General features: G+C 43.3%; 1 protein-coding gene across 1 annotated transcript; it reads left to right on the top strand.

The window, feature by feature from the left end:
• Positions 1 to 1518: 1518 nt before the first annotated feature.
• LOC307066983 (zinc finger protein 550-like) lies at positions 1519 to 24696 on the top strand. The gene is made up of 6 exons (XM_079724194.1): positions 1519 to 1629; positions 4035 to 4161; positions 5673 to 5743; positions 16752 to 16878; positions 19063 to 19158; positions 24560 to 24696. The coding sequence occupies exons 2-5, from the start codon at positions 4128 to 4130 to the stop codon at positions 19143 to 19145; spliced, it is 315 nt and encodes a 104-aa protein (XP_079580320.1). The 5' UTR covers positions 1519 to 1629; positions 4035 to 4127; the 3' UTR covers positions 19146 to 19158; positions 24560 to 24696.
• The last annotated feature ends 1217 nt before the right edge of the window (positions 24697 to 25913 follow it).

The following is a 25913-nucleotide window of genomic DNA, read 5'->3' as shown; positions in this document are numbered from 1 at the left end:
TGCCTTTTCTGCGGCTTGCAGGGGATGAGGCACGCGCCCTTTGCCGCGTTAGGAGCTGTGACTATATTACCCAGAGTGCTCTGCGCAGAGTGGCAGCAGCGCTGATCCAATGAAGACACAGGAGGGGGGCAATCCGTCCTTGGCGTGAAGGATAGGGGCGGGACTTCCGGTCTCACTTTGTGACGGTCATTGTGACTGGCTTCGGTCTGGTTTACTTGACCGGTAGCTCCCGAGTGCTGGGTCGGGTTGGAGGTAGTTCCCGAGAGCTGGGTCGGGTTGGAGGTAGCTCCCGAGAGCTGGGTCAGGTTGGAGGCAACGGGAGGCTGAAAGGTCGAGAGAAGGTGTTGTCCTCACTACAAAGAGGTGAATCTGAGGCTCGGAGGGGGACTGTGCGTCGCGGCTGGGCTGGAAGTGGTGGTGGTGGAGTCCCCACCCTGGTCACCCGTCACTCCCGCCCACAGGCTCAGTTCTCAGAAGCCTCACTGATGGACCTGACACAAGTTGGTGCTGAGACCTTCAGGCCTTCCCCCGAACCACCCCCACTTTTGAATCCTAAAGCCCCAAATATTGGGAGCCTGTTCAGATCACTGAAGCCTAGGCCCGAGCATCCAGCACCTGCAGGGGTGTGAGAGGGGCCACTTGTGGGTGATATCCCCGTTTCTGAAAGTCAGTGTGATGAGGTGTGGGAGTGTTACAAGCAGAGGGATCAGCATGTGCAAAGGCTTGGAGGGGCTACTGGTCCAGGACTGTTGGGGAAACCTGGGCTTCATGTTGTGTCTGTACAGAACAGAGTGTGAAGGCGAGTCACGCCTGGAATGGCAGGTGGAAGAGGTGTACCTAGGTTCATACGGTGCTTAGAACCATGGAGGCTTATTAACAAAGGAGGACCATGGTCTGAGTTAGGGAGTTTCCCCCAAACTGGAAAAGGTGAGTCACAGGGAGTTTGAGTCCTTCTCCAAAGTCACACAGCTGGTAAGAGGCATTACTGAAGGCCAGGGTAGAGTAAGCCCAAGGTCACTGGGTTCCAGGGCTAGGCAAGGGTACAAGGGAGGCCTGAGCCCATGGAGCCCTTCCATGGTGGCTTGCTTCTCACAGCTTCCCTCTTCCCACAGGTTCCATGGCCACAGAAGTGCTTAAGGACCCTACACAGGTGAGTGGGCTCTCACCAGTCCCAACCTCCTCACACACACATGTTCTCTGGCATTGTGATGCTCTAGGACTCAGACTGCCACTCTCCTAGCCCTTTGGCCTGGGGACTCTTGAGAAACGCCAAACCCTAGGCCAGAGTTTATATGAAATAATTCCTATGTCTGGCAACCACGGGAATGAGGTGTGGTAGTTTATCCCAGGCACAGGTAGCAGCATGTCCAAGTGCTTGAAGAGCAGACTGAGCTGGGAGTGTTCGGTGTTTCTCTTTCCTTTGTAGCAGTCAGGAGAGGAAGAGTCAGGCCTGGAATGGTAGCCTGAGAAGTTGGATGTTTTCCTGGAGGGATGGGAGCAATGGGATGAGAACAAGGAGGTTATGTGGCTCAGGTCTTAGCAGACTCTCTCTGGCTGCAGAGTGAACAGATTTGAGGGAGTGAGGGAGGAAGCAGGAAGACCAGGGATGAGGCTACTGCAATAGTCCTGGTGAGTATTGGTGGTGACTGGACAGTGTGGTGGCCGTGGAAGTGGGAGAAGTGTTTAGATTCTGGATCTGTTTTTGTGTATGGCTGACTGGATTTTCTGATGTTGACGGTGAGAGAGAAAAAGGTAGGAGTCAGGGATTACCCTGAGGTTTTGGAAGGAAGAAAGGAAGGTTGGCAATAATTTTCAATGGGACTATTTGGAGTTTGGGTTTTTTTTAGCCATGTTAAGAATCTGAGATGTTTCAGAGAATACTGCTTGATGGCATCAGGTTGGCAGCTGGACATAAATGTCTGAAACTCCAGGGAATTGTTCAAGGTGGAGACATCCAAATGGTGGTGGCTACTCTGTGTATCCAAGAGGAGGTGGAGGGAACTCCCTGGTGGCGCAGTGGTTAAGAATCCTCCTGCCAGACATGGAAGCAACCTAAGTGTCCATCAACAGATGAATGGATAAAGATGTGGCACATATATACAATGGAATATTACTCAGCTATAAAAAGAAACGAAATTGAGTTATTTGTAGTGAGGTGGATCGACCTAGAGACTGTCATACAGAGTGAAGTAAGTCAGAAAGAGAAAAACAAATACCGTATGCTGACACATATATATGGAATATTTTTTTTATGGTTCTGAGGAACCTAGGGGCAGGACAGGAATAAAGACACAGACGTAGAGAATGGACTTGAGAACATGGGGAGGGGGAAGGGTAAGCTGGGACGAAGTGAGAGAATGGCATGAACTTATACATACTACCAAATGTAAAATAGATAGCTAGTGGGAAGCAGCTGCATAGTGCAGGGAGATCAGCTCGGTGCTTTGTGACCACCTAGAGGGGTGGGATAGCGAAGCTGGGAGGGAGATGCAAGAGGGAGGGATATGGGGATATATGTATATGTATAGCTGATTCACTTCATTATACAGCAGAAACTTACACACCATTGTAAAGCAATTATACTCCAATAAAGATGTTAAAAAAAAAAAAAGAATCCGCCTGCCAATGCAGGGGACACGGGTTTGAGCCCTGTTCCAGGAAGATCCCACATGCTGCGGAGTACATAAGCCCATGCACCACAACTACTGAGCCTGCGCTCTAGAGCGTTGCTCTGCAACAAAGAGAAGCCACCGCAATGAGAAGCCTGCACACTGCATCGAAGAGTAGCCCCAGCTCGCCTCAACTCGAAAAAGCCTGCACGCAGCAACGAGGACCCAACACAGCCAAAAATTAATTAATTTAAAAAAGAGGAGGTGGAGCTGTGGATCACACTTGGGAGGAGGAATCTTCAGGTTATGGGGGCAATGCTATTAGCAGTCCAGGAAAGGGAAGGTGGCGCCCCAGGACTGGGTCTCTTGTTAGAGCACCTGGTTAGGGGTGGTATGCGTCACAAGCACAGTTGAGGGAGAGAACCGGCCATGAAAGGGGATTTGAGAAGAGGATGGTCTGGCAGGTGGTCAAGACTTCCAAGGGTAGAGTAGACACTGAGACGGATGCAGAGGCCTAGGTATAATTGAGGAAACATGAGGCTGAGGCTGATTCCTATTCACATATCTATGGACTTCCCAGGATTTTTGGTGACACTGGAGTTTTTCAGTCAGGCTGGTGGATTAGCTCAGGGGAAAATGTGGTTGTCTGATAGAGTCACTAAGCTGGGGGAGGGGAGCCCTGAGGTTGGTCTCTGAATGAGGGTTAGGTTGAGAAAGGAGGGTTGTGACTAATAAGGGGACAGCAAGTGCAACACAGAAGTGGAAGAGGACCAGTGGGATCTGAAGTCTGCATATGGTTCTGAATGGCCAGGGGTGACACAAGCAATAAACCAGGAAGTGAGGCTTTCATAGCAGGATTCAAGGCTGCCCTGGCAGCAGGAGCCATTGACGGTCTGGAGTAGTACTGAATCCTGTTTGCATTTGCATAATCTTGATGCCATGAGGGAAGTAACACATGAGGAAGCCAGGGAGAGATTTATGGTCTCCCCACGTGCATGGGGCAGGGAGGTGGTGGTGGTGGCTGTGGGGTCTGGGAGAGGCACAGTTTAAAGAACGATGTGCATGTGGAGAAGAAGTATGAATTGATGTCGCCAGGGTCCTGGTATTGGGGACTGAAGGATGAAGGTGGACCCAAGTTTGGGCCCAGGTGGTGCTTGGGAGGCACCATCTGGGAGACTTCCTGCATGGCAGGTCCAGATCTTAATGGCATCCATGTGCCCACCTGCCTAATGTTGCCAAGGGCCAGACACAGTAATTAACGGGGCCATGAGGAGAGAGTAGACGCAAATGGCACCAGGGTCCGATACCTCACCTGAGTTGTGGAGCTGGGGAGAAGTGTGAGTGTGGGCTGGATATGTGGGGGTATGGATTGGAGGTCCTTGAGAGAGAGGCTGTTCATGGTTTCCTCTCTCCTCATCATGGCAGGGCAGTATAACCGTTGAGGACGTGACAGTTTACTTCTCCAGGGAGGAATGGGCTCTCCTTAATGAGGCTCAGAAACTCCTATACAACGATGTGATGATGGAGAACTTTGCACTTATGGCCTCTGTAGGTAAGACCCTCATACCTGCCCCAATACCTTTTCCTTTTCCCCAGGAACAGATTAGTCTTTCTCACATCAGGACCACGGGCCCTGCTTTCTTCCCCAGTTCCCCGGGTAGGTGCTCTGGTTGCTAGGGCTGAGCTGTTTGTACTGTCCTGTCCTTTTCCCACTTAGCCCCAGTACGTGCTGCCCCAAAGCCTTGCAGGGAAGGAGTCAGGAGTCTTGAAGTTAGCCTTTGGGACCTCACCTTGCTTTCCCTTTCTCTGGCCAGGTGACGCCTCTGCCCTAGGGTCTACTCCCTTCCCCTAGCTGATGTATCCTTATATCTGCCTATGCTAGTAATCGCAGTCACTGACATGGTCACTACTTTTGTGGCCCATGGGCTATTTTTTTAAAATATTTATTTTATTTATTTGGTTGCACTGGGTCTTAGTTGCAGTAGGTGAGCTCCTTAGTTGCAGTTCGCTGCCTCCTTAGTTGTGGCATGCGAACTCGTAGTTGCAGCATGCATGTGGGATCTAGTTCCCTGACCAGGGATCGAACCCGGGCCCCCTGCAGTGGGAGCGCGGAGTCTTAACCACTGCGCCACAAGGGAAGTCCCCCACGGGCTATTCTTGCAAGATCCTCCTCTGAGGGTTTTTTGGTAATATTGAGTTTTCTTTCCTATGAGTTGCTCTGGCCAGTGCTGGCCACTCACCTGTCCAGTCTTCTCCTTAGAACTTGCGTCATCCAGGTACTATGTTCACCTGGGGATAGGGGAAGAGCTATGGGTGCTTCTCAGGGTGGGCATGATTCCAGCTCCACAAAATGGGCTCAGAGGGTCCCTGGCCCTATTGAGTAGCAGGTAAGAGGATGTGACATCACGGCTGTGTTCACTTCATACCATAATTCCGTTCTGTTTCCATTACTATTTTGGTGCCAGTGGCCACACCTCATTTCTACCTTCCCTTCTTCATTCTTGACACCTTGCCAACTTGTCATTTCTACACTGACTCTCAGCCCAGGGTGAATCCTGAGTTCTCACAGTGGATTCCACATCTCACCCATTCTTCTCCACTGCTCCATCTCACAGTGTTCTCCACCATTGCACCACACGTATTATGTTGTGAGATGTGCACATATCTTTAAGTAGTCTTTGAACAAGAGCTACTCAGATGCAATTGTGTTTTCTTGGGCCCATATACATCCTTCTGCACAGCACTCCTGTGTTATCAGCAGGCAAGTGCTGAAAACCATTCAGAGTGAGTTGTAGACCTGGCTCTCCTCTTCGTGCTGCACCCCACCCTTTCTCCTTCACTTGGTCCTTCACTGTATCCTTCATTTCCCCGATGCTGTGACCTTTAGAGGACCATTACTGCACAGCAGCTACTTCTCAACCTGACTCCAATTCCCTCCTCCTGACAATAATCCTATGGACTCACATACACTCATTCATTAGTGTATCAGATGCACATTTGTGACTGGGGTTGCCCTGTCCCACCAGAGCCAACTGCACTTCACCTGTATTTCTTTGATTTCAGGTAATTGGCATGGAGTGGAAGATGAGGAGGCACCTTCTGAGCAGAGTGTTTCTGTGGAAGAAATGTCACAGGTCAGGACTCCCGAAGCAGGTCCCTTTCCCCAGAAAGCCCACCCCTGTGAGACATGTGTCTCTGTCTTTTTTTTCCCCTTTTTTCACATCTTTATTGGAGTACAACTGCCCCACAATTGTGTGCCAGTCTCTGCTCCACAACAAAGCGAATCAGTCATACACACACATATGTCCCCATATCTCTTCCCTCCCGTGTCCCCCTCCCTCCGACCCTCCCTATCCCACCCCTCTAGGTGGTCACAAAGCACCGAGCTGATCTCCCTGTGCTATGCGGCTGCTTCCCACTAGCTATCTATTTTATGTTTGGTACTGTATATATGTCCATGCCACTCTCTCGCTTTGTCACAGCTTACCCTTCCCCCTCCCCACATCCTCAAGTCCATTCTCTAGTAGGTCTGTGTCTTTATTCCTGTCTTACCCCTAGGTTCTTCATGACATTTTTTTCTTAAATTCCATATATATGTGTTAGCATACGGTATTTGTCTTTCTCTTTCTGACTTACTTCACTCTGTAGGACAGACTCTAGGTCCATCCACCTCATTACAAATAGCTCAATTTCGTTTCTTTTTCTGGCTGAGTAATATTCCATTGTATATATGTGCCACATCTTCTTTATCCACTCATCCGATGATGGACACTTAGGTTGTTTCCATCTCCGGGCTATTGTAAATAGAGCTGCAATGAACATTTTGGTACATGACTATTTTTGAATTATGGTTTTCTCAGGGTATATGCCCAGTAGTGGGATTGCTGGGTCATATGGCAGTTCTATTGGTAGTTTTTTAAGGAACCTCCATACTGTTCTCCATAGTGGCTGTACCAATTCACATTCCACCAGCAGTGCAAGAGTGTTCCCGTTTCTCCACACCCTCTCCAGCATTTATTGTTTCCAGATTTTTTGATGTTGGCCATTCTGACTGGTGTGAGATGATATCTCATTGTAGTTTTGATTTGCATTTCTCTAATGATTAATGATGTTGAACATTCTTTCATGTGTTTGTTGGCAATCTGTATATCTTCTTTGGAGAAATGCCTATTTAGGTCTTCTGCCCATTTTTGGATTGGGTTGTTTTTTTTTTTGTTATTGAGCTACATGAACTGCTTGTAAATCTTGGAGATTAATCCTTTGTCAGTTGCTTCATTTTCAAATATTTTATCAGTGCCTCTCTCTTGAAAGACATTTTGCACTTGGCTGAGGAAAGGGGCACACATCCCAGACAAAAACCATACACTTATGGAGCATGTGGGAAACAATTCATTCAGTGTAAACCTTCACCAGAAGCAGCACTGTAGAGAAAAACTTTCAGAAGGGATGTGGCAGGGCCTCGTTTGTGAAGAGCTACACATTCCATGTGCCAAGGAATTCCTTCACCTGTAACAAAGTTGGGCAGTGCTTCCTGGTCAGTTTGGGCCTCTTGTAGCACCAGGCCACTTACAACAGAAGAAGCCACACAGCAGCACTGAGTGTGGGGTGACTTTTCACAGTAGGAAAAATGATTAGAAGTGTGACAAATGCAGGAAAGCCTTCAACCACAAACACATGCCTGTTTAGCACCAGAGAGTCCACAATGGAAAAAGGACTTAGGCTTTCCACAAATGTGGGAAAGTCTTCAGTGTGCAAATACAGACCTGTTCTCACCAGTGAATTCACTGGAGAAAGGCCTTATTAACGCAATGAATATGGGAAATCCTTTAGCCAAAGCTCCAGCCTTATTGAACACCAGAGATTTCACACTGGAGAATGACCTTCTGAATGCAATGAGTATGGGAGAGTCTCTAGGAAAGCTTCAGCCTCATTAAATATTGGATAGTTCGCGTTAGAGGAAGGCCTTATGAATGTACATACATACAATGGAATTCAGTGATTTTTTTTTTTTTTGCGGTACGCAGGCCTCTCACTGTCTGAGTAGTATTCCATTGTGTATATATACATATTCTTTATCCATTCATCCATCGATGGACATTTAGGTTGTTTCTGTATCTTGGCTATTGTACATAGTGCTGCAATGAACATATAGGTGCATATATCATTTCAAATTAGTATTTTTGTGTTTTTTGGATAAGTACCCAGGAGTGGAATAGCTGGGTCATATGGTAGCTCTATTTTTAAGAGGAATCTCCATACTGTTTTCCATGGTGGCTGCACCAATTTACAGTCCCAACAGTGTACTAGGATTCCCTTTTCTCCACACCCTCTCCAACATTTGTTATTTCCTATCTTTTCAATGATAACCATTTTAACAGTGTGAGGTGATGTCTCATTGTGGGTTTTTTTTTTCATTTTGTTTGCCCTACATATACCTTTTTCATTGTGGTTTTGATTTGCATTTTCCATAATTAGTGACGTTGAACATCTTTTCATGTGCCTGAATTGGCCATCTGTATGTCTTTTTAAGAAAAATATTCAGATCCTCTGCCCATTGTTTAAATTGGATTGTTTGGGTTTTTGTTGTTGACTTGTATGAGTTCTTTACATATATTGGATATTAACCCCTTGTCACTCATATGTGGACTCTAAAAACAAACAAACAAGTGAAATAAAACTCATAGATGCAGAGCTCAGGTTAGTCATTAGCAGAGGGGAATGGGGATGAGGAATGGGCAAAAATAAAGGGGGTCAACTGTATGGCAACGGATGGTAGACTTGTGATGGTGATCACTTTGCAGTTTGTACAGATACTGAATTATAATGCTGTACACCAGAAACTTATATTTTAAGCAGAGACTCGCCTGGAGGGCTTGTTAACACAGAGATTGCTGGGCTCCATTGCCAGAGTCTCTGCTTCAGTAGTCTCTGCTTCACACTTTGAGCATGACTTCTGTAGACCAACTATTTGCATAGATTATTTTCTGCACAGGTGGTGGTGCTAAGTGGATATTGTCTCTTTTGTTTCTATTTCATTTATTTCTGCTCTGATCTTTATGATTTCTTTCCTTCTACTAACTTTGGGTTTTGTTTGTTCTTCTCTCTCTAGTTCCTTTAGGTGTAAGGTTAGGTTGTTTATTTGAGATGTTTGTTGTTTCTTGAGGTAGGATTGTATTGCTATAAACTTCCCTCTTAGAACTGCTTTTGCTGCATCCCATAGGTTTTGGATCGTCGTGTTTTCATTGTCATTTGTCTCTAGGTATTTTTTGATTTCCTCTTTGATTTCTTCAGTGATCTCTTGGTTATTTAGTAACATATTATTTAGCCTCCATGTGTTTGTGTTTTTTACATTTTTTTCCCTGTAACTGATTTCTAATCTCACAGCGTTGTGGTCAGAAAAGATGCTTGATATGATTTCAGTTTCCTTAAATTTACTGAGGCTTGATTTGTGACCCAAGATGTGATCTATCCTGGAGAATGTTCTGTGTGCAATTGAGAAGAAAGGGTAATCTGCTGTTTTTGGATGGAATGTCCTATAAATATCAATTAAATCTATCCGGTCTATTGTGTCATTTAAAGCTTGTGTTTCCTTATTAATTTTCTGTTTGGATGATCTGTCCATTGGTGTAAGTGAGGTGTTAAAGTCTCCCACTATTATTGTGTTACTGTCGATTTCCTCTTTTATGGCTGTTAACAGTTGCCTTATGTATTGAGGTGCTCCTATATTGGGTGCATATATATTTATAATTGTTTTATCTTCTTCTTGGATCGATCCCTTGATCATTAGGTAGTGTCCTTCCTTGTCTCTTGTAACATTCTTTATTTTAAAGTCTATTTTATCTTATATGAGTATTGCTACTCCAGCTGTCTTTTGATGTCCATTTGCATGGAATATCTTTTTCCATCCCCTCACTTTCAGTCTGTATGTGTCCCTAGGTCTGAAGGGGGTCTCTTGTAGACAGCATATATATGGGTCTTGTTTTTGTATCCATTCAGCGAGCCTGTGTCTTTTGGTTGGAGCATTTAATCCATTCACGTTTAAGGTAATTATCCATATGTATGTTCCTATTACCATTTTCTTAATTGTTTGGGGTTTGTTTTTGTAGGTCCTTTTCTTCTCTTGTGTTTCCCACTTAGAGAAGTTCCTTTAGCATTTGTTGTAGAGCTGGTTTGGTGATGCTGAATTCTCTTAGCTTTTGCTTGTTTGTAAAGCTTTTGATTTCTCCATTGAATCTGAATGAGATCCTTGCTGGGTAGAGTAATCTTGGTTGTAGGTCCTTCCTTTTCATCACTTTAAATATGTCATGCCACTCCCTTCTGGCTTGTAGAGTTTCTGCTGAGAAATCAGCTGTTAACCTTATGGGAGTTCCCTTGTATGTTATTTGTCATTTTTCCCTTGCTGCTTTCAATAATTTTTCTTTGTCTTTAATTTTTGCCAATTTGATTTCTTTGTGCCTCGGCGTGTTTCTCCTTGGGTTTATCCTGTATGGGACTCTCTGCACTTTCTGGACTTGGGTGGCTAGGGAAAAAAAACTTAGGGAAGTTTTTGACTATAATCTCTTCAAATATTTTCTCGGGTCCTTTCTCTCTCTCTTCTCCTTCTGGGACCCCTATAATGCAAATGTTGTTGCGTTTAATGTTGTCCCAGAGGTCTCTTAGGCTGTCTTCATTTCTTTTCATTCTTTTTTCTTTTTTTTTTTTCATTCTTTTTTCTTTATTCTGTTCCACGGCAGTGAATTCCACCATTCTTTCTTCCAGGTCACTTATCCGTTCTTCTGACTCAGTTATTCTGCTATTGATTCTTTCTAGTGTAGTTTTCATTTCAGTTATTGTACTGTTCATCTCTGTTTGTTTGTTCTTTAATTCTTCTAGGTCTTTGTTAAACATTTCTTGCATCTTCTCGACCTTTGCCTCCATTCTTTTTCCGAGGTCCTGGATCATCTTCACTATCATTATTCTGAATTCTTTTTCTGGAAGGTTGCCTATCTCCACTTCATTTAGTTGTTTTTCTGGGGTTTTATCTTGTTCCTTCATCTGATACATAGCCCTCTGCCTTTTCGTCTTGTCTATCTTTCTGTGAACGTGGTTTTTGTTCCACAGGCTTCAGGATTGTAGTTCTTGCTTCTGCTCATGTTAAGTGGATATGATGCAGAAATGATGCAGCACCAGGACAAAACAAAACAAAATTCAGCTTGCTTTGCTGAAATTTCATTCTAATTAATATCTACTCTCTCTTGGGCTCTCTGAAAAAAATCTCTTGATGTTTATATTTGTAACCAACACCAAAATGAGTTTGATGAAAGAATTTATTCCATTGCCCAACATCTCATTTGTGATGACAAAAGATTTTTCTTCTTTATGAGATTGAAAGAGAGAGGGAGAGAGAGAGAGCAAGAGAGCTTGGTCTTGTTTGGATGATGAACTGAACAAACCAACAATAAAATGCCATCTTTGATATAATCAGGAAATTTTAAGTACAAACTGAGTATTAAGGAATCTTTTTACATTTTTTAGGTATGATATTGGCATGGTTATATTTTTTAAATGTTCTTATCTGTGGGAGATGCATACTGAAGTAATTATAGGATTTTCCTTAAACTGCTCCAACCAGGAAAAAAAAGAGGGGACAGATGAAACAAGAGTAGCAAAAATTAGGATAAATGTTGAAACTGAGTGATCCGTATGTGGGAACTCATTAAATTCTCCTTTTTAATGTGTATTCTTTTTTTTTTTTTTTTTTTGCGGTACATGGGCCTCTCACTGTTGTGGCCTCTCCCGTTGCGGAGCACAGGCTCCAGATGCGCAGGCTCAGCGGCCATGGCTCACAGGCCGAGCCGCTTTGTGGCATGTGGGATCTTCCTGGACCGGGGCACGAACCCGTGTCCCCTGCATCAGCAGGCAGACTCTCAACCACTGCGCCACCAGGGAAGCCCCTTAATGTGTATTCTTATATGCAAATTGCTAAGTGAAAGAAGCTAGTCTGGAAAGGCAACTGTATGATTCTAATTATATGACATTCGGTAAAAGGCAAAACTATAGATACAGTAAGATCAGTGGTTGCTAGGGGTTAGAGGGAAGGTTGGAGGGATGAATATTTAAAGTACAGGGGATTTTTATGGCTGTGAAATTATTCTCTAATACTGTTATATATTTGTCAAAACCCATAGAACCGTACAATACAAAAAGTGAACCTTAATGTGTGCAAATTAAAATAACAATTTAGGAGATTGAGAGGTCCCAGAAAATAAAGCATACTGCAACCAGACAATCTAACTCTATTATGAATGTATGAAACAACCTCAGAGGGAATGGGGAAAAGGTGCTGACCTAAGTAACTTTGGAAATGAATGGGATCTATAAGACTAAAGGCAAATTGAACTGCAAATATGCACTTTAGTTGATAAAGTTGTCCCCGCAGGAGTACAGGTTAACAATTCTGATAGTGCTATATATGTACCCTGGAATTGAACTATTAAGTAAATGGATGGTGGGTGGTAGGAGCCAGGTGTCTCACTGTTGGAGCAGGAATTTACAGATAAGTAAAGAAAGGAGACTAGAATGATCCATGTGATAGTGGGTTAGAGTGGAGGCATCAGTAAGAACTCATGTTTAATTTTATATAGATACAGATGGTCTATACAGATACAGATTAGTGTATACACCTATTTCTTTGTTTTGTAGATGAGAGGGCCTGAAAGCAATGACATCCCAAGTAACAGTGAGCACACCTAGTGCTCAGATCTTGATTCTAATAAAATTCTCTAATAAAATGAATCAAGGCTTCTTGGAGAAGTGGCTGAGTCTAGGACTGGGTCAATCTAGTAATGCCAGAAAGTAAGGAAGTTCTCCAAAAAAACACACAATTATGGGAGTATGTCAAAGAGACACAGGGAACCAACTGAAAGAGCTTCCATTAGCCAAAGATGGAAAAATTTGAGTAGCAGTATATATATATATGTGTATCTGTGTGTGTGTGTGTGTATATATATAATTATACCTCAAAGTACAACAGTATATGAATACATATTGATACAAATAGATTATTGAATAAGTTAATAAATGGGGAATAAAAGACAAATCTCCTGTGCTGAAGAATTCTAAAAAACTTAGTAGATACTGCACACCAAGGGAGAGGGAGTATAACTCCCCACTCCTTAAGTATGGGCAGTGCATAGTGACTTACTTTCTAAGAGTACAGTATGGACAGTGGGGAACCCTGATGAACACTACTTCAACCAAGTAATCAAAGTGAACATCGATAGGCAGCCATAAATCACGTTGATAGTATGTACCCTTCCTATGATGTGGTAAAAATGACATTCTACATCTGTGATCTTCCTCCCCCACAATGATAGGCCCATTAGAAAAGTCCCACCATCATGAAAAAAAAACAACAGTTAAGTTCCAATAGAGAGGCATCCTACAATATACCTGACCAAAACTGTCAAGATCATCAAAAACAAGCAAAGTCTGAAAAACCGTCACAGCCAAGAAGAGCCTAAGGAGGCATAACTAATGTAGTATGGTATCTTGGATGGGGTTCTAGAACATGAAAGTGACATTAGATAAATACTAAGGTAGTCAGAATGAGCTATGGACTTCAGTTAATAATAACATATCAATACTGGTTCATTAATTGTAACAAATATACCATACTAATGTAAGATGTTAATAATAGGGGAAACTGGGGAGGGAAGTGGTAGATATGGGAATTCTCTATTATCTGCTGACTTTTTCTGTAAATCTGATATGGTTCTAAGAAATACAATTACTAGTAATTACAAAAAAAGAAGAAAGAAACTTCCAAACTCTTACACACACACACACACACACTCAGTCCTTACATAAGCCATTCACTCCAGTGTTTGCTTTTGCAACATTTTTTCTTTAATTCTCAGAACAACCTAGTGATGTGGTAACTATTACTATATCTATGGGGAAGTTGAGGCTCAAAGAAATGAAGTGCTTGAGGGTGGAATACTCCCAAACTCATTTTACGGGGCCATCATCACCCTGATACCAAAACCAGACAAAGATATCACACAAAAAAGAAAATTACAGGCCAATATCACTGATGAACATAAACACAAAATACTAGCAAACCAAATCCAACAGCACATTAAAAAGATCATACACCACGATCAAATGGGATTTATCCCAGGGATGTAAGGATTCTTCAGTATATGCAAATCAATGTGATACACCATATTAACAAATTGAAGGTGAAAAACCATATGATCATCTCAATAGATGCAGAAAAAGCTTTCGACAAAATTCAACACCCATTTATGTTAAAAAAAAAAACTCTCCAGAAAGTGGGCATAGAGGGAACCTACCTCAACATAATAAAGGCCATATATGACAAACCCACAGTAAACATTATTTGCAATGGTGAAAAACTGAAAGCATTTCCTCTAAGATCAGGAACAAAACAAGGGTGTCCACTCTCGCCACTATTATTCAACATAGTTTGGAAGTCCTAGCCATGACAATCAGAGAAGATAAAGAAATAAAAGAGTCCAAATTGGAAAAGAAGAAGTAAAAATGTCACTGTTTGCAGATGACATGACATTATACATAGAAAATTCTAACGATGCCACCAGAAAACTACTAAAGCTAATCAATGAATTTAGTAAAGTCATAGGATACAAAATTAATACACAGAAATCTCTTGCATTCCCATACATTAACAACGAGAGATCAGAAAGAGAAATTAAGGAAACAATCCTATTTACCACTGCAACAAAAAGAATAAAATACCTAGGAATAAACCTACCTAAGGAGGCAAAAGACCTGTACACAGAAAACTATAAGATACTGATGAAAGAAATCAAAGATGACACAAACAGATGGAGAGATATACCATGTCCCTGGATTGGAAGACTCAATATTGTGAAAATGACTATATTACCCAAAGCAATCTACATATTCAATGCAATCCCTATTAAATTACCAATGGCATTTTTCACAGAACTACAACAAAAATTTTTACAGTTTGTATGGAAACACAAAAGATGCCGAATAGCCAAAGCAATCTTGAGAAAGGAAAATGGAGCTGGAGGAATCAGGCTTCTCAACTTCAGACTATACTACAAAGCTACAGTAATCAAGACAGTATGATACTGGCACAAAAACAGAAATATAGATCAATGGAACAGGATAGAAAGCCCAGAGACAAACCCATGCACCTATGATCACCTAATCTAGACAAAGGAGGCAAAAATATACAATGGAGAAAAGACAGCCTCTTCAATAAATGGTGCTGGGAAAACTGGACAGGTACATGTAAAAGAATGAAATTAGAACACTTCCTAACACCATACACAAAAATAAACTCAAAATGGATTAAAGACCTAAATGTAAGGCCGGACGCTATAAAACTCTTAGAAGAAAACATAGGCAGAACACTCTTTGACATAAATTGCAGCAAGATCTTTTTTGACCCACCTCCTAGAGTAATGAAAATAAAAACAAAAATAAACAGTTGGGTCCTAGTTAAACTTAAAACTTTTGCGCAGCAAAGGAAACCATAAACAAGAGGAAAGGACAACCCTCAGAATGGGAGAAAATATTTGCAAATGAAGCAACTGACAAAGGATTAATCTCCAGAATATACAAGCAGCTCATGCAGCTCAGTATCAAAAAAACAAACAACCCAATCAAAAAATGGGTGGAAGACCTAAATAGACATTTCTCCAAAGAAGACATACAGATGGCCAACAAACACATGAAAAGATGCTCAACATCACTAATTATTAGAGAAAAGCAAATCAAAACTGCCCTGAGGTATCACCTCATACCAATCAGAATGGCCATCATCAAAAAATCTACAAACAGGAAATGCTGGAGAGGGTGTGGAGAAAAGGGAACCCTCATGCACTGTTGGTGGGAATGTAAACTGATACAGCCACTATGAAAAACAGTTTGGAGGTTCCTTAAAAAACTAAAAATAGAACTACCATATGACCCAGCAATACCACTGCTGGGCATATACCCAGAGAAAACCATAATTCAAAAAGACACTTGCACCCCAATGTTCATAGCAGCACTATTTACAATATCCAGGACATGGAAGCAACCTAAATGTCCATCAACAGAGGAATGGATAAAGAATATGTGGTACATATATACAATGGAATATTACTCAGCCATAAAAAGGAACAAAACTGGGTCATTTGTAGAGATGTGGATGGACCTAGAGAGTGTCATACAGAGTGAAGTAAGTCAAAAAGAGAAAAACAAATACCATATATTAACGCATATATGTGGAATTTAGAAAAATGGTATGGATGATCTTATTTGCAAGGCAGAAATAGAGACACAGACATAGAGGACAAATGTATGGATACCAAGGGGGAAGGGAGGGTGGGAGGAGTTGGGAAATTGGGATTGACACATATACACTATTGATACTATGTATAAAATTGATAACTAATGAGAACCTACTGTAGAGCACAGGCAACTCTACTTAATGCACTGTGGTGACCTAAATGGGAAGGAAATCCAAAAAGGAAGGGATATATGTATATGTATAGCTGATTCATTTTGCTGTACAGTAGAAACTAACAACATTGTAAAGCAAATATACTCCAATAAAAATTAACTTAAAATAATTTTTGTGAAGAGGGTTAAAAAAAATGAAGTGCTTTCCCCAAGGTCATGTACCTGGCAAATTTTTGTTTCTAAAGGATGGACTGAAACCTAGGACTCTGGGTCCAGACCTGGGACTTTAGATACTTTAACAGACCATATGAAGCCCTTGGCATGGTGCTGATACACATTGAGGACCAGTGAGGCTCAGCTGCTGCTGCCATTATTATTGGAATTTTTATCTTATTTTCCCATTCTCTGACATACCAGAGCACTTACTGTCTGCACCTTATAGTCCTATGGACTTGTCCTAACCTTGTGTCCTTCTCCAATGGCTTCGCCCATTGATGGCATTTCTCTCTGGCACAACTGCATTATGTCAAAGGCAGCATCAGCCTCCACATTGAACACAGCAAAGAGCTTGGCTCACTAGATGTGCTTGGTGATTAAGGCCTTGAGTCTCTCTGTATCTTTAGCAGTGACCAAGCAACAGACTCTAATCTCATCTAACAGTCCCAAAGTCAAGGTGGCTGTCTCTGTTTGACTTTCCAGATGTCGATAATCTCCAGGTACTTGACCATGACCTTCACTTGGGAGGAGTGGGGGCAGTTGGATCTGGCACAGAAGACCCTGTATCAGGAGGTAATCCTGGAGGCCTGCAGTCTTCTGGTCTTACCGGGTAAGGATCACCTCCCTCCCGTGTGGGGAACCCGCAGCCTCTTTCTTCATTTTACCCTCTCACTCCAGGCCTGACTGGTACACAAGGCCCCTGGAGTCCACCCTCCCTCCCACCCGTAACTCCTGCTGTGTTCCTGTCCCACCTCCTCTTTCTTGGTCTCCCTGTGTCCAGCCAAGCACCATGAAGGGCCAAAAAACAGGAAGTAAAATCAAGAGCTAAATGAAGCCCACCTTCACTCCAATACCTAGTACAGGCTGGCTTTAGTCTGAGGCCCTTATTCCAGATTCTCACTGGAGCGAAACTGAATGGTCAAGCTTTGTTGGATTAGGTGTCCCCATAACCCAGTGAGCAGGGGCTAGAGATGAAAGACCATTTTCCAAAACGTCCATGGGTCAGGCAGGCCACCCAGCAACAGTGAAACTACACAATCTCAGTTTAAAGGCTTTTTTCCCAGATGCCTGCATGATCATCCCTTGCTTCCTAAGGCCTGGGCCACAATCCTCTGCTGGTACAGAAGATGATGTTCGAGGGTGTGCAGACAATATCAGCTGTCATTGATGGATACATGAGAAAGCCGTTCCTTTTCCCCTTCTCTTTCCTGCCTCTGATTCTTGTCAGGAGAGTCTTAGTTTAGTGAGAGATCATTGATGTCTCCCCTAACTTTGGCTAATTTTCCTTTTCAACACAAGGAGCAGTCCCTGACTCATACTGCACGGCAGGCCACATAAGCTTGCTGGAGCTTATAACATTATTCTGTTTTCATTGTTATATTTTGATGGTAACCTATTTGTGAAAAGGGAATCTAGTTTTACCATTTACAAGTGATACAAGATTCCCCTTCTGAAGAAATCAATTTAAGTAAACAAAATATGTGTCAACTGTTTTTAAAAGAGCAGTTTATAATAGTGGACACAGCTAATGCTCCCTGGTCACTCACACCCCATGGCAGGCCCTGCTCCTGACATGACTGTTGCTACTCCACTAATTCTCACAGTATCTTTTGCTCATTCTGAACCCAGTTCTCTCCCCTCCAGGAAGCTGCTGCCCAAAGACAACTATGACAGTTTTTAGCATGAGTTATTATTTGAATATGCTTGTTTATTTGAGGTATAACTTATATTCAATAACATGTACAGTCTTCAGTGTCTAGCTCAATTGTACATTTTTCTGTGTACCCACTCATATGACTTCCACCTGGATCAAGTTATGGAGCAATTTTTGCCCCAAAGCAGGTTTTCCCCAGTCTCTCAGTCAGTTCCCCACCAAAGACACCATTCTGCTGACCTCCACACCCAGAGATTGGATTGGCCCGTTCCTGAACATTATACGAATGGAATCACACAGTGTACACTGCTTTATGTTCGGAGTCTTTCACTCAACATCCTTTTTTGTGAGATTCATAGTACAAGGATTAATTTCGGTCCTGAGACTGTTGATGCAGATGTCTTCTGGTTTATACAGATTCCCTTTGCCTCACTTTGCACCATCACAGATCATAGCTCCAGGACAGCAGAACACTCAACATTTCCCAAATGAAACAGAAAGAGGTCAGACAGTCAGGCATCAGTTAACATACACTTTTCAGTCCTCCCTGGGTACCTGAATCACTTGGAGAGCCTTTTTTTTTAAAACAGTTTTATTCATTTTTTATTTTTATTTTTTTAAACATTTTTATTGGAGTATGATTGCTTCACAATGGTGTGTTAGTTTCTGCTTTATAACAGAGTGAATCAGAGTGACTTGGAGAGCTTTTAAGGCATTCTTGTCCAGGCTTCTTCCCCAGAAATTTCGTTCCATTTGGCTCATGGTCAAAACCGGGCATTCCCAAGTGCTTCTGATGCCCAGGGAGGTTGGAACACTGAAAATAGCTTACAAGATGAGGGTGTCACCTTCCTGGGGTCCCATGTCTGTGTATAAAGGGAAGGGTACCCTTGAATTTGACTCTGTGGGATGGAGATCAGGGGGAATGGGTGTTAGGTAGACAGCCATCACCACCCTCTACAGACCTTTGGTCCAAGGATGGTGTTTGTGCTCTTGGTTTCCAGGTCACTCACAGGTCAGCAATTTCTTTGCAGGTGTGGGAGCAGCCTCATTCCAAGATCCCATCTTTGAATATCATACTGAAGAAGAGAGGTTCATTTGTGCCTTTACTCAAACACTGCTGTCCTTTTTTTCCATGATCAGAGTATCCTAATCAAAAACCAGAACTGATCCACCTGCTGGAGAATGAGCAAAATCTGTGCATGCTGAAGAGAGGCCTCTCCTAAAGTTCCTATCCAGGTGGGTGACCAATAGCCAGCAGGTGGTGGGTCACTGCACCCTGCAGACCAGCAGGGGACCACTGGGAAGCCTCTTGTTGTGACCTCCCTGGGGGCCCAGCGGCCATGGAGCCCTTTGGCCTGTCCTCTCACCCAGTCACACTCTTCCCCATTACTTGGGGAGGAGTAGGTTGTCTTAGGTAAATGTCAGGCTGTAGGCTCCATATCTTTGAGATTAACACCTGGCTTTGTCTCTCTTCAGCTTTGTGACCATGGGGATGTTGAGTGATCTCATCATTGTTAGAAATAAGCTAAGTTAATGCCAGCTTATTTAAATTAATGCTAGAAACTATAATCTCAGCAGCTCAGCAGAGGGAGTTTTGTTTTTGTCTTTTTCTTTTCCTCATTCATGTCAAGATCTGCATAAGTCAGTGGGAAGCTCTGTACCACAGAGCTATTCAGGGAACAAGGTACCTTTTATTGTCAACATGTGGCTTAATTTAGGCTTTCCTGGCATTCTCTGTCCAGCAGAGGGGAAATGAGAGAGGAATGAAAGAAGTCATACCACTTGTACACATAATATTGCCATCACCACGAAACTAACATCCCACTAATGAAACCTGGGCATTTGGCCACACCTGTATTCTCAGAGCTAGGAAATGGCTTAGCTGTGTGCCCAAGGAGAAGAGAAAATGGGTTTGGTGAACCTCTACTTGGTCTGCTACACTCAGCCTACAGTTAGAAAATGATAGTAATAATACTGGGTTGGCCAAAAAAGTTCGTTTGTGTTTTCCCAAATGAAACATCTTACAGAAAAGCCCGGGCCTCCCTGGTGGCGCAGTGGTTGAGAGTCCGCCTGCCGATGCAGGGGATACGGGTTCGTGCCCCGGTCTGGGAGGATCCCATATGCTGCGGAGCGGCTGGGCCCGTGAGCCATGGCTGCTGAGCCTGCGCTTCCGGAGCCTGTGCTCCGCAACGGGAGAGGCCACAACAGTGAGAGGCCCGCGTACCACAAAAAAAAAAAAGAAAAGCCCAAACGAACATTTTGGCCAACCCAATATTATCTCATTTTATCCCATTGGATTGTTTGAGGATCTAACTAGAAAATATGTAAACTTAGTATAGTACCTGACACATAGTGCCTCACAAAAAGTTAGCTTTGATATTGATATTGATATCATGTATGTAATGATATTAATCATAATGAATAAGAGTAATATCATACATTTCCTTCAGAGTTCAGATGAAAAGAGCCATTCTTTCTCTACCATTAATACCTCCATTTATACTCTGCATCCCACCATTTCCCACCTTCTTTATCCATTTATCTCTCCATATATGCATACATTTTTCTGTTTGGCAATCAGACACTCAGAAGCAATCCTTTCCCCACGTCATCCCTTCTGTTCTGTAAAACGTTTAGGTGTCTTTGGCCTTGCCTGTCCCACAGCTGGGCTGCTGAGAGCACCTGAAGCCATCACTGTGTTGATCGGCACCATATGAGAGTGATGGTCTCTCTTTGGTCGTCCCTCTGGCTGCACAGCCAGCTACATATTTCTGCCCAACCCCTCCTCAGCCCCTTGGAGTTTGTTCCAAAATTTCACCCCTCTCCTCAATCCCACGTCTCCACGTGAATGTCTCAGAGGCATTTCATATTCATCATGCCTGAGAAGGAACTCATGATCTTGACCACTCCTCCTACCTCCCTAGTTGTAGTGAATGACCTTGCCATCTAGAAAGTTGAGAAGGCAGGAAACACAGGCAACAGCCCAACACCTCTATCACCATCAAGCCCAACATCTAGCCATCCTGAGGCCTGTCCATTCTACATCATACACATCTGAATCCATCAGCTCATCAGCTCCACCACTAACACCCTGTCCGTGCTATGGTCATCTCTCGCCTGCATGATGCTGACAGATTCCCACCTGATCTCTGCACATCTGCTCTGTGCCTCTGGTCAACTCCCTCTCTTGCATCAGCTTCCCCAGCCACTCAGACCTTATGACAAATTCACAGTTGCTGAAGTCTCAGTAAATAACCAAATCCATGTTGAAAAATATAATTGCTTCCATCTTCAACATCAGTGGACTCAACCTGGAGTGAAGCCCTGTTAATGCGATTAATATGGGAAAACCCTTCTCAAGAGGGCAGGCCTCACTCAACACTACAGCATCCACATTGGGGAGAAGCCATATGAATGCATTGAGTGTGAGGAGGCCTTCAATCACAGGTCACACCTCACAGAGAACCAGCATATTCACACTGGACAGAAAGCCTATGAGTGCAGTGAATGTGGAAATACCTTCATAGACCACTCTGATTTTATCCAGTGGGGGAAAAACTCCTGGAGGGCAAAGAATGTAGAAAAAGCCTTTGGTGACAGCTCTTCCTTAACTTGACATACATGGATTCATGCTGGAAAGAAGTCCTATAAATGCAGTGAATATGGAAAGACTTTCACTTACCGCTCTGATTTTATCTGCATCATAGGACCCACCCCGGAGGAAAGCCCTTTTTACTGTAAAGAATGTAGGAAAACCTTTTGTGACAAGCTATCCTCAATTAGATGTGTGAGGTCTTCTTCAATGGGGAGAAGCCCTGTGAGTGCAGTGAATGTGGAAAAGTTGTAAGCCTTAGTTCATCCCTCACTAGCCACTGAGGGATTCATAGTGGAGAGAAACCCGATGAGTATGAGAAACGTGGGTAGATCTTTCACGCATGGGCAAACCTCAGTCTACTTCAGAGGACTCATAGTAGGCAAACGCCTTTTGAATACAACCACTGTGGCAAATTGCTCAGTCAGTGGAATAATCTTACTCAACATCTGAGAATTCATATTGAAGAGAAACCCTATCATCCCTCAGGTACACAGTCTCTGCTGTAGCTACGCAGGGGTTCAGCTGCCTCAGGTAGCTGAACCCCTGCATCGCAGAGGTTGGAGGTCCTCCTCTCCTAGATCACACCTTGGTTCCACACCAGGAAGATCTGTACCATAACATGGCTCACACAAAAACACGAGCCTCCAATTGTTCCAAAGCAGGAATGATGCACAGTCCAATGGAGGAAGGACACCCTGGGGTTCAGTTCTCTCATTCAGTCTTCACTTCTGTGTCCAAAGGGGTCTGGTATGTTCTTGCTGGTATGATAAGCAAGAGTCATGAGTCATCCTTCATCCACGTTACCACACACTGTATCCTTGACACATCATCGATAGTAAAGACACATGGGTGACTAAGACTTGGCTCTTGAGCAAGAAGAGAACTCACCGTATAGTGTGGGAAACACACATGAAAACAGGTGCAGTAAAACAACTCTGCTGCTACAGTAGAAACCTGTCCAGGGCCCCCAAAGGCATAAAAAAGAGTAGGTTCAAAACTTGGGTCTTGGAGGAAAGATGTACAGGGGCAAGAGTAGTCTAGTTGCTGGTTGCTAAGGGCTTGGATACTGAGTATAGATTGGAATTCCAGCACTTCTGAGCTGTTCCCATCACCAGACTTTGACAAGTCTCTTTTCCCCAGGCTTTAGCATTCTTGTCAGTAAAAATGGGAAGATGATCAATAAATTATAGAGCCCAATAAGGAGAGCAGAATAGGTTTCATGCAGACTCCTTGGTAGGCAGGAAGCCTGATTCAAAGATAGGGAATAGTATTGCTGCAAAAGACAATAGCATGGGCCAAGATTTTGAGGCTGCCAAGAGCTGGGCCAGTGTGGAGAGGAGGAGAGTAGCAGGCGTGAAGTAGAGTGGGATGCAGAGATGGACGCACAGGTTTTTGTAGGCCATGTGAGAAATGTAGATTTTATCCTAATCGCTCTGGGAGGCTGTGGGAGGGTTTCAATAGGACAAAGACATGATCTGATTTGTTCTTAAATCTCCCTCTAACTAGTGTGTGAGAAAGGTACTCAGTAGAGCCAAGAACAGATGCAGGGCATGTGGCCAAGCCGCAGTATAATCCAGGAGTGTGTTGATGGTGGACTGGCTCAGGACTGCAGTGTTAAGCTTAGGGGGAAGAGTATGCCCAGGGACATGTTAGGAAGCAGAGCTAACAGGATGTATGGATGTATGGGTGGTTGAGATAAGGTGGTGAACCCCAGGGAATGACTTTTCCCATCTCGTAAAAACCCACTACATGCATGGGACTGCAGGGCGTGTCCTATTCTCATGTTTAGATTTCTCAATCAGTACACAGTAACAGGTTGAGTGAGTGAAGCCAAAGGCTGCCATTTCTGGGGCATAGAAAAAGCAAGACTCTTCCCTGTCCCCAGGAGGGTTACTTGGGCAGTTCATTTTTCTATGGCTTTGTTTCTCTAACACAGAGGGGCCTTGGCCCTGCCCAGATTAGATGATACTGGGAAGGAGACCATGTGGGTGGTGGGCAGAGCTGCAGCTCTGTGGGGCACCATTCCCAGCTACTTACCAAGCACCACCGAGGGCAACTCAGGGATCTCTAGGTCTTGATTTCCTTCTCTGTAAACTGGGTAGATCACCTCTCCAGGCTGCTGTGTAGATTAAAGGATACAGAGTCTGTACACATAGGTATGCTTGATATATAAACATGTTTAATAAAGGGCAGCTATTTTTGTAATCACTATCACAGTTTTCCTCCTTTGTACTGTCCTTTCCCCAACCCCATCTCCCTCACCAGAGAGTGCTGCTGACCTAGGGATTTTCTGAATAAAAGCACGTGTACTACAGTTTTCCAATGACATCTCAGCTGGCTTTAGGCCTTAACGTACCTTGGTTGTGACCCTGATGACCTTCAAAGATCTTGGCACCTCTCCAGCCAAACGTAGGACATCCCTACCCACCCTCTGGCTCCTTTTCCACTGGTGGTGGCTGAGGGTGTCATGGAATTAGTCGTACTTTGAATGAAAATTTAAATTCACTGAAAATTAAATCCCTCATACAGGGTATTTTGGGCCAATAAAGATCACTGACTGCTAATTTGAACATTTCTCTCATATTCACTTAATGTAATAGTTGATGTATTTGGCTTTAAATATATTCTTTTATTTTGTAGGTTTCTTTGCCTCACTGTTCTTTAGGTGGTCATTTTTTATAAAGTTTCCATTGATTACTTATTTACAATCCAAATTTTCTTCTAGTTTGGAAGTGTATACCCTGATTCTTAGTATTGTTTAATCTAAAAATTACAAACACTTATTTAACATAATAGAACAAGGAGTTTCAGACACTTTACCTTCCTCCTCCACCATATTAAGAGACTTAGAACATTAACCAATTTGTCCCATCTCAATATGTACATATTATTAAAAAATAAAATATTGGTTTTCAATTTAAATATATATATATATATATATACATGTTATTGAGGCTATACATGGTAATGCTATCATTCTAACTTCATAACGGAATATTATTCATGTCTTAGACAGATAATGAGCACTTTTTAAATCCACAGATGCACCTCTCCTTGGATCCTCATTTCTTCTATCATCGCAGATCTTTCACCTGGGATCACTTTTCATCATCATTAAATAGAAAATCCTTAAAGAAGAATTTTGTTTTCTGCAGATTAATTTTACATTAAATTTCTCATTTATGATGTGAAGTAGTTTATTTCATACTCTTGCTTCAGAAGCACTACTGAGTTGTTTAGAAAGCTAGGTTAGCAGTTATTTCTTCAGCAGTTTGAATAGGTCCCTTTCACTGTGTCTCTGAACAACAACTATATGTTTGTAGTCTCCAGGTCTGAGGTTAGGTTAGGAACGGAAATTCTAGCATTGATGGAGGCAGTGATTGAATGGGCTGTGGGGTTGTCACATAAAAAGGATGAGCGTGCTGAGGGTGTGAGAGAAATAATATAACAGGTATCTTGTGGCCAAATTGATTGATCGTGTAGAAACTGGCTAGGTGCTCAGCAATCCCTTTTTCTCTTCCTGGACACCCAGCTTCCCTTACACTTAATTGGTGCTTGCTTGCAGATGGCAGGTTCAGGTGATGGACTGACGAAGTCTTGATGAGGGCAGTCCCTGGTGTCTCTGAGTCACTGGTCATCAGGCTGTGCTGTCTCCTGGTCAAACATATGTACCTGGGTGTGGCTGCTTTGAGAGCCAGAGAGGAGGCAGGAGCAAGGTGAAGTTCCTGAGAATTAGAGACGAATGGTGACTTGTCAACTGCTGTCACACTCTTGAAATCACATCATTTCCACTTCAGCTTTGGCGTGACGGCAGTTAGACATGATATTGTCAAGTGTTGAATCATATGGCCTTGTGAAAATTCATCTGTTAGGGGCTTCCCTGGTGGCGCAGTGGTTGAGAGTCCGCCTGCCGATGCAGGGGACATGGGTTCGTGCCCCGGTCCGGGAAGATCCCACATGCCGCGGAGCGGCTGGGCCCATGAGCCATGGCCGCTGAGCCTGCGTGTCCGGAGCCTGTGCTCCGCAACGGGAGAGGCCACAACAGTCAGAGGCCCATGTACCGCAAAAAAAAAAAAAAAAAAGAATTTGTCTGTTAGGCAGTAGGCCTCCCTATAGTTATGAAACCCTTCTTCGTGATCTATTTTTAAGAATAAAAAAATTTAAAGGAGCCAAATGGTGCAAATTAGGTTTTAGTCATGTTGAGTCTGACGTTGCAGAGACCCCTGAGTGGAGGTTATGAATAGGCAGAACTAGACACACAACTATGGTGTGCTGGGGAGGCTTTCAGGTTATAAGCATCCAAAACGTGGCACCTGGTGTATGGATGAGCATGGAATTGTGGGTTAGATTTAGGAGGTGGAATCTTCTGGTCATGGTGGCAAGAAAAATGCAAGGA

The sequence above is a fragment of the Hyperoodon ampullatus genome, assembly GCF_949752795.1.
Source record: "Hyperoodon ampullatus genome assembly, chromosome: 18".
Taxonomy (NCBI): domain Eukaryota; kingdom Metazoa; phylum Chordata; class Mammalia; order Artiodactyla; family Ziphiidae; genus Hyperoodon; species Hyperoodon ampullatus.
This window is presented reverse-complemented; position numbering and strand designations above follow the sequence as displayed.

Excerpts from the sequence above, each read along its gene's own strand:
- LOC307066983 (XM_079724194.1), top strand. The coding sequence starts at position 4,128 with ATGATGGAGAACTTTGCACTTATGGCCTCTGTAG. Across the intron at positions 4,162-5,672 it reads TGCACTTATGGCCTCTGTAG|GTAATTGGCATGGAGTGGAA; the intron begins GTAAGACCCTCA and ends CTTTGATTTCAG. Across the intron at positions 16,879-19,062 it reads CAGTCTTCTGGTCTTACCGG|AGTATCCTAATCAAAAACCA; the intron begins GTAAGGATCACC and ends TTCCATGATCAG.